General features: G+C 36.4%; 2 protein-coding genes across 4 annotated transcripts in view; both read right to left on the bottom strand.

Moving 5' to 3' along the window:
* LOC111789551 overlaps positions 1–1,611 on the bottom strand; it is a 4,919-nt gene extending 3,308 nt beyond the window's left edge. The window contains exons 1-3 of one of the 2 annotated variants that reach the window (XM_023670221.1): positions 1,456–1,611; positions 1,100–1,203; positions 391–956 (exon numbers count right to left, since the gene is read on the bottom strand). In XM_023670221.1, coding sequence (XP_023525989.1) covers positions 391–956; positions 1,100–1,182 — 649 coding nt within the window. In that variant the 5' untranslated portion in view covers positions 1,183–1,203; positions 1,456–1,611. The remainder of the gene's footprint in view (positions 1–390; positions 957–1,099; positions 1,204–1,455) is intronic. The other variant, XM_023670222.1, reaches the window with a different exon arrangement.
* A 2,424-nt stretch (positions 1,612–4,035) lies between these two features.
* On the bottom strand, positions 4,036–8,614 carry LOC111787712 (vesicle-associated membrane protein 727-like). Of its 2 annotated transcripts, none has more exons than XM_023667754.1 (6): positions 8,437–8,614; positions 6,566–6,813; positions 6,284–6,482; positions 6,072–6,192; positions 4,403–4,465; positions 4,036–4,294 (listed from the first exon to the last, which is right to left on the bottom strand). In XM_023667754.1, the coding sequence occupies exons 2-6, from the start codon at positions 6,753–6,755 to the stop codon at positions 4,151–4,153; spliced, it is 717 nt and encodes a 238-aa protein (XP_023523522.1). In that variant the 5' UTR covers positions 6,756–6,813; positions 8,437–8,614; the 3' UTR covers positions 4,036–4,150. The 2 variants fall into 2 exon arrangements, with proteins under 2 accessions (XP_023523522.1, XP_023523515.1); XM_023667747.1 differs by lacking the exon at positions 8,437–8,614 and adding an exon at positions 7,630–7,810.
* Positions 8,615–8,764: the final 150 nt, after the last annotated feature.

Genomic DNA, 8,764 nt, shown 5'->3' with positions numbered 1-8,764 from the left:
TAAAATAACAGAATCAGTTTTTCCTTTAAACATGTGAACAGTTGCACAATTCCATAGATGATAGGATCAGTCTTCAAAAAAAGTTCCATAGAACTAGGTAAAAGATGCCAAACAACCTCTTTATTTCCCCCAAATTGAAAAGATAAGAACAATCAAGAAAGTTAGGAAGTTCATCACCTAATTCTCACTGATCATCTCGAATTTCTTGCCCAGTTTGACAAATCTAAAACAGACTTTTCTATGATCAACAACGTTTTTGCAATTACATTAATTCTGTTGCAAATTATCAATGATTTTCTTTCATGATGCGACAATTTTTAGGGTTTGCATTGCATAAACTCAAATTCTAATCGATGCAATGTAAAGCAGAATAAGAGCTATTGGAGTTACCTCGATCGGCCATTTCCAAGATCGGGAAGAGGACTCTCTCCTCCATTTGAGCGTGCTCCAGCATCACTTCCAGCAGCTGAGAGTAGCTCTTCCCGAATTTCCTTAGCTCCATCCTCGGTGTTCCCATCGTCGGATCAACGGCCGTTCTCCCTCCACGCGCCGCCAGATCCTTCGCCCATCTCAACATCCTCTCCAAATGCCACAACACGCTCTTATGCTGCAGCGACACCACAGTCAACGCAACCAACTGCGTCGTTTCGTCATCGTCGACGCGGCGGCTCGATATTGCCAGCGGCGGGTGAGGAAACTTATTGTCTATGTACCGAAGCAACCTATCGCGTGAACCGGAAACGGTCTCGGTCCCGATCCGAATAGCCGGCGAATCAGAGCCGAAATGCGTCGTCTCAGAAGGTATAAAACTGTGTTTCACAGACTTGTAAAGCAAAGCAAATCGGATGTAGCAGGTAAGAGCATTATTCGGAGGGCCATAAAGCCGTACGACCGGATTCGAAGCCGTGGAATCGCTACAGCCTCTAATGAACTCCTGAGGCACAGTCTCCGCCGTCGATTTCGTCTTACTCCCAAGGCAATTATTCCCCATTGCAAAACACCGTCACAAATCCTAGTTCCGAAAAATGGCCAAAACAGAGCAGAATGAACAATTCCCGGTGGTTAACAAAGCGGATTCAAAAAGGCGTTTGGTGAATANGAATCGCTACAGCCTCTAATGAACTCCTGAGGCACAATCTCCGCCGTCGATTTCGTCTTACTCCCAAGGCAATTATTCCCCATTGCAAAACACCGTCACAAATCCTAGTTCCGAAAAAAATGGCCAAAACAGAGCAGAATGAACAATTCCCGGTGGTTAACAAAGCGGATTCAAAAAGGCGTTTGGTGAATAACAAAAGAAAATGCGTCGGTTGAGGAAAAATCAACGCGCAAATAAGGAAAGTAGATCAAACTATGATATAAAGCAGCAAGAAGAACAAATCAAAAGGAAAAGCAATGGAACAATGAGAAGCTAAAAAGTAATAGAAGAAGTAGCAGTAGTAGTAGAGGAGAAACCAGGTGGCCGTAGGAAGGGGCAGAGCAGGGCTGCAAAGGTGCCCAGTGGCGGCGATGGCGGCGGCGGAGGTTGCTTGAAACGAAAGGGAAATCGGTTGAGGGAAGAATGGAAGAGAGAATTCATAAAATAAAGGAAGTTTGGTTATTGCTTTGGTGAACTGGACGCCCCACGCTCCTTTCTTCTCTGTCTTTATTCTTTTGATTCCTTTCTTTCCTTTTTTTATTCTTTTTTTTTTTCCTCCAAAATTAGTGGATAACGACATTTATGGATCTCTATTTATTTTAATATCTTCATATTTCCATTTTTTTTTATAATTATAACATTAATTTAATTATAGATACTATATTTATTTATTGTCCTAAGTTAATAAAATAGGATAATAAATATTAATTAAAAAATAATTTTGAATTTTGAATTTTTTTAAAATTAGGTTGAATATTATATATATATATATATTATTTTTTTTTTTTTTTTTATGAAATTATCTATTAAAAAACAATATGGAATTTGTATTTCGAAGGAAAAATGTAGCTAACAAAACAAGAAACGTTGCACACTGGTGTGGTGCTCGTTGTTAGATACATATTTTTTCAATCGTGCGGCGTCATGATCTTGACATGCTCGTGACAAGTGTTAAAGGAAACTCAAGTCTCATTCACATTTTTTGTCCCGCTTTGCGGTTTCATCGAACTTTAGGCAAAGTTTCTTAACTAAGCGAGCACAACTCATGTGGAATCTAAGCTTGTTCGGCCACACACGCTGCTTGTACGTACATGTTCAATCATCTGCACTCTAGCCAACTTGTCTCTACTCTGGGCCAAGATTTCTCGTATGCAACGTTGCATCTTGTTTCCAAATACATGGTCTCCATATGATGATGTCATTTCGAGTCAGGGATAACGCTAGCCCACACTGTGACACATGTATGTGTTACAAGATAGGTCACTAAGATCACGTAGCCTAGGGGTGGTGGAGAGATGTCTCCCCCTATAATACATTCTAAAACATTTTTTGTATGACATAAGTAGACATCATTTTGACGAATGGTCATACGGCCTCGTGGAGCGTCGGTTAGGTGTCTAATCTATATCAAATTTGGCAAGCAATCATATTTCATATTGGAGGACAACTCATACCGAAGCCCCAACTTCTGAGGTTAAGGCTTACGGTCTTACTCGCCCCTCTTTGAGTCTGTCTTTGACACTCATGTCAACGTTATTGTCTCTGTCTTGCTTATGCCTCAATTTGACTTTCTTGCACACTTTTCTTAGTGTGCTGAATGGTGCTCTGTCTTACTTGGTCACATCATGACACTTGTCTTGTCTCAGCTCTCACATGGCCGGTTGAACGTTATTTCTATGTTGCCACTTTGTCTGTCTATGCATGATCGTCACAACCTACTCTTTTTTTAGTATAGTTGTGACACTTGTCACGCACGTTTGAAGCTTAGTTACAACAAGGTATTAGCCCGCATCTAATGACCCCACACATGGTCAAGTTGCTTCTATCCCCGTACAAATACAGGTTGTTTCAACATATTGTTTCTAGAAGGTCGGCCGACGTAAAATTACTCCAAATACTTTGAAATAAAGAGGGTTTTAATCCGGACATCATTTGAATCAAAATATATTATTTTAAAACATTGATGATTGATGTCTTTATCGAAATCATTTAAAGAGTGTCGGATAATATGGAAGCAATAAGCTTAAAGAGATTCAAAATTCAAGAAAAATAAATATGAAAACAATTGGATAATTCTTACTGTTTTTTTATTTGAAAAAACAGGCACTAGCCGTTAATGTCTTAATTTGCACTTGGGTTTGGTGTGAACACATCAATCAAAAGATGCCAGCTGTCGTGTTATTAATATCCATTATTTTGAAAAAAGTAAAATTAATTTTTTTTTTTATTGTAGAAATGCATTAAACACAATAAATTCAATTTATTTATTTTATATCAAAGCTAATAATTTTTTAAAAATTAAACCAATAAATACAATTTTATAAACTAATAAATAAATCAAATAATAAAACTAGATTTTGTTTGTGAAATTTAAATAAGAATTCAAATAACTTTTTTTTTAAGAAAATATAAATAAAATAAGTCACTGATGAGAAAACAAACACAATTTTTTAGGTCATTTTGAGGCAAGCAGGATCATTTGATGAAGAGAATGATTCGGAGTTCTTACAGAATGGAACGGTGCACAGATCATTTGATGAAGAGAATGATTCGGCGTGCAGTACCAAGCATGAGATAGATCTTCCAACGAACAAGAACAAGATTTTTCTCTTTTTCCTATTCAAAGATCAGCCTTTTTGTCTGTGTTTTCACACCAAGAATTCTTTGCAAAGAGATGTTAAAGGGGCGATTTACTTCCCAAACAGATCTTCCTATATGTATATATAAACGCTTAGAACCAATAATTCATTATCGAATGGATTTTTCCGTTCTAATACTCTATCCGAGAGTTATCAGTATTTATCAAATCTGTTCCTATCTAACCGAACGCTATTGGACCAAATGACAAAGACTTGCTTTTTCCGGATGCTAATTAAAAAGATGACAAAGAATGGTAATTAAAAGTTAGAACAAGAGGGGGAGGCAAGGCATATATTACATAGACTTGGTAACAGTTTGCATACATAGCCAAGTTTAAGAAAACACTCATATGCGCTACTAACTTTACCAAAATCAACATTTGAAACCACCACATACAACAAACCAAAGTATGATGAACAGCACCAACATTCCTCCCCCAACCATCAGCTTCATTTGTAAACTCTGCAGCCACATTTTTCGCCGCAGTTGCCTCCCTTGTCGGTGAAAGTTATCGGCCTAAATTTAAACAGAGATCCCGACGTTAAAATGGTTAGATGGACGGTTTTTTTTTTTTTTTTTTTTTTTTTTNGATTCTTAAGTGACAGTCGGGTTTATATGATGTACCTGGAATTGTAGGTTTTCTGTTTTGTCCACCAGAAGCTCGATCCGTTCTCCACGATCTAAAACCTGCACGAGGAAAAGGAAATCGATATCATATCTGTGCAGCTGAGTAGAAGAAATTTCCTCATTTTCAGTTTCTTTGCAAAAGGAACTTCTAACCATCTCTATCCCCTTTTTATTATAGGAAACAAATACGAAACAATGTTCTAGTCATACTCAAAGTGTACAAAAAAATATGGCCTGGTGTACTTATGATAATTCAATCTAGCTAACCACTAATTAGTTCATGAGGTAAAAACTAAAAAGATAAGATCACACATAAAAAAAAAAAAAAAAAAAAAAAAAAAAAAAAAAAAAAAAAAAAAAAAAAAAANAAAAAAAAAAATTAATACTATCCAGAAAGACCAATGTACTGATTCACCAATTCCGGACCACTTAAAATGTGGAGAAGTATACCATGAATGACGGGTCTGCAACAGCTCAAACCCACCGCTAGCAGATATTGTCTCTTTGGGTTTTCTCTTTTAGGCTTTCCCTCAAGGTTTTTAAAACACGTCTGCTAGGAAGAGGTTTCCATACCCTTATAAAGAAGACGTGGGATCTCACAGGAGCACTACCCAACCCAAGATTAAAAGGACTCGGAAAACCCTATCTCACGGTAAGACGGTAGTTATAGAACCTGTCATCAAGAGACCGAGAGAACTCGGTAAAGAATTAATAATAATAATACTAAATTGTCGACAGTCTCAGACAGTCTCATCCAAATACGGAGTCTCATCTTAAAAACGTCTAGCATAACTTAGCTTCGTACAAGTAGCACCACAAAGTCTAAGCTTTCATTTTCAACTTAATACCACAGAGAACATCGTATAGAGAAGCAAGCATTTTTTCGCCAATCCCCATGTCAGATATCAAATGATCACTTTTGTTGTCAAAAAGTGGATAGATAGTCCATTCCTACAGATTTAGCGTGCCACCAAATTTCTCGCCGAGGTTAAGGTTTGACTTGTGGTTTCTATTACATACATGTAAATTAAACGGTACATAGGATATCACAGTTGACATTTTGTATGCATTCAGAAACATGCAAGCTAAATAAGAAGATCAATAGCAACAATAATGTAAAATCCTATCAAATTGACACATTATTGTGTCCAATACAAAAGGCCAAAGTGATACTTTATTGATCAAAATCACCACAATCATTTCCAATGGCTGTATTGAGAAGCAAGGGAAGAAAAAGTGGGAAAAAGAAAGTGCATGTGATATTTGACCAATTCCATTTCACTTTTTCCAAAACTAACAACTACCAAATTCCTTGCAAACAATTATTCTTCAACTGGTGCAGCTGAAAATCTGATTCTTCTAAAACAAGCAAGCAACATGCGTGTAATATATATTTTTCTTAATCAATTTCATAACAACATAATTACAGAAAGTCTAATGGCTAATATACTACATGACTGATCTACCTACCAGGATGCCGCATGTAACAGGCGCAATGTGAGAACAAATTAGAGGAAGCAAAGTAAAATTTCTAAAATGTTGCTTTAATCTACGGCTCTGTGTTTATACATTATGCACAACAGTGAAAAGGAACATATATACCCTTTCAAAATCTAAACAGAAAATCTTGAGCAGAAATTGCACGATTTCATCAAACAAGTCTAACCTTTTCAATGTTATCCATCATAACTCCTTTCACCTCTGTTATTTGAGCCTTCAGCTTGGAAAGTTTACTCATTTCTTCTGGATGATTCATGCAATATTGCATGTGCTCCTTAAGCCTTGGCCTGTCATGAAAATTATAGGTTGTTAGGTAAAACATACGACATATAACTCAGACATTGTTCATGATAGGTATGCTGTTCATGATGGGCATACCCAAATTCTCTGTCAAGAGTGTATGCAACACTGAATCGGTCTAGAAATAAATCATCATCGTCCTCATCATCTGCAAGTGGGTGAGGGTCCTCCTCCTTGATACTTGATCCATAACGCTGTTTAAAGTCATCTTTCACGCGCTCCAGAAATACAAATGGCATATTCCTTCCAACTGATTCATCCGCAACAGCGAGAAAGACTGCAAATCAATCAAACACCTTCAGCCACAAATGTTGGTGAAATCTAAACAAGTATATTATCAAACTTGAGAAAACACAATACCAAATCCACTGTCAAGAAGAAAGTTGAATGTATAGCCATCACATGAGTATGTGCATTTGCTGCCATTAGAAGGCAATTTCTGTAAGCATTGAACAGCAATGGTACTAAAATTCCCTGAGAATGATGTGTGTTCTGCTAAAACAACAGTTCCTTTAGCAACAAAGCTGTATATTAGGCCTTTCTGACTCATCTCCGACGGTTGTCTGAGAAGAATCAAAGCAGTAGCACTCACAAACTGCAGCAGTAGCCTACAAAAATTTTAAATGGATATAGTTAATTCAAATTCATTCTCGACCCATAAGAAGGAAACATGCAAAAATTCACGAATACTAATTAAAACACGATATGAGGCTACCCTTCCCGTTATTCTTTCCTGTTCAATTTGTAATTGAGCTCAGTTAACTGTCACTGTTGCCTGTTGGGACTTTTCTTTCTGTGACTACTTAAATTCCTAGATCATAGTTAAAGGTTGTTCAGCTAGGAAAATCCCTATTGTTTGGGAAGTTTCCATATTAGCGATCTGTACAAATTGAGCCAAAACTAACGAAGGCAACAAATGCTCCGTAAATTACTTGCTTGCAGGATTGATCAATCGAAGAACCAAGAACTAATATCTTTAATTATCCATAGCAGCAAGGTCGTAATCTATGCAAATGACAGTATCAAACCGCAGGCGAAAAAATCCCAATATTCCTTCAGACAGTTAATAAACCTTGCCCAAACGGGCAGAGAAGTAAAGTCCGAATCACGAAGGGGAAAAATTAAGCCAGCCTAATCGTACGAAAAGATTTTATGCTTGCGAACGAAGGCTTTCCCTCTTCAACGGGGAAAAAAGGAGCAGAAGATTAAACAAATACAAATTCACATCGTTTCCAAACACCTCATGCAATGATTTCCGCTCAGCAACCAAAATCGCACGAAACAGTTCGCAAACGAAACCAAACCCTACACAGATTCTATCCAAATTACCCAGAAAAAAGAGAGAAATCGACGAAGAAAACAAAATTCAATTCCACGATCCAATCAGAGAGTACAAATCACAGGACAGAAGGGAAATTGCTAACCTTAAAACTGGAAATCGCTGGTCTACTTCACGTAAGATGCAAGGTAGAAGAGCGATTAGCTTGAAGAATACATAAAAAGTGGGAAATGGAGGGGTAATCGTAATTTATAGGGAAGCCGAACCTCAATCAGTTTACCCTTCCGTCTCCGATTAGGAACAAGTTTCTGAGAACTTAATACTTTAGGCTTCAAACCAAAATTAATTTCCCTAAGTATTTATTATAATTTTTATCTTTTTCGAATTTAATTTAAATTAAATTTCTGAATTTAAAAATCCTCTTAAATTTAAATTCCAAGCTATTATAAAAATTAGCCTCTAAATATTTATGTAAAAAAATAAATAAATAAAACTTTTAAAGTTCTCAAATACAAAATTACATTTACGTCCTCATTCATTAAATACAATAGAATTTAATATTCAATTCATATAATTATTTTATTATAAACTTAAAAAAATAGATTACTTAAAANCAGAGAAGTAAAGTCCGAATCACGAAGGGGAAAAATTAAGCCAGCCTAATCGTACGAACAGATTTTATGCTTGCGAACGAAGGCTTTCCCTCTTCAACGGAGAAAAAAGGAGCAGAAGATTAAACAAATACAAATTCACATCGTTTCCAAACACCTCATGCAATGATTTTCGCTCAGCAACCAAAATCGCACGAAACAGTTCGCAAACGAAACCAAACCCTACACAGATTCTATCCAAATTACCCAGAAAAAAGAGAGAAATCGACGAAGAAAACAAAATTCAATTCCACGATCCAATCAGAGAGTACAAATCACAGGACAGAAGGGAAATTGCTAACCTTAAAACTGGAAATCGCTGGTCTACTTCACGTAAGATGCAAGGTAGAAGAGCGATTAGCTTGAAGAATACATAAAAAGTGGGAAATGGAGGGGTAATCGTAATTTATAGGGAAGCCGAACCTCAATCAGTTTACCCTTCCGTCTCCGATTAGGAACAAGTTTCTGAGAACTTAATACTTTAGGCTTCAAACCAAAATTAATTTCCCTAAGTATTTATTATAATTTTTATCTTTTTCGAATTTAATTTAAATTAAATTTCTGAATTTAAAAATCCTCTTAAATTTAAATTCCAAGCTATTATAAAAATTAGCCTCTAAATATTTATGT

Source organism: Cucurbita pepo, chromosome LG01, assembly GCF_002806865.2.
Source record: "Cucurbita pepo subsp. pepo cultivar mu-cu-16 chromosome LG01, ASM280686v2, whole genome shotgun sequence".
NCBI classification, from domain to species: Eukaryota; Viridiplantae; Streptophyta; class Magnoliopsida; order Cucurbitales; family Cucurbitaceae; genus Cucurbita; species Cucurbita pepo.
The sequence above is the reverse complement of the archived record's forward strand: the minus strand, read 5'-3'. Positions and strand labels throughout refer to the sequence as shown.

Bases quoted from the DNA above. Each gene is read 5' to 3' on its own strand.
- LOC111787712 (XM_023667754.1), bottom strand. From the start codon at position 6,755: ATGAGTCAGAAAGGCCTAATATACAGCTTTGTTGCTAAAGGAACTGTT. The intron at 6,483-6,565 runs GTATTGTGTTTT...ATTGATTTGCAG, and splicing joins TCTTCTTGACAGTGGATTTG to TCTTTCTCGCTGTTGCGGAT. The intron at 4,466-6,071 runs GTTAGACTTGTT...TTCCTCGTGCAG, and splicing joins TGATGGATAACATTGAAAAG to GTTTTAGATCGTGGAGAACG.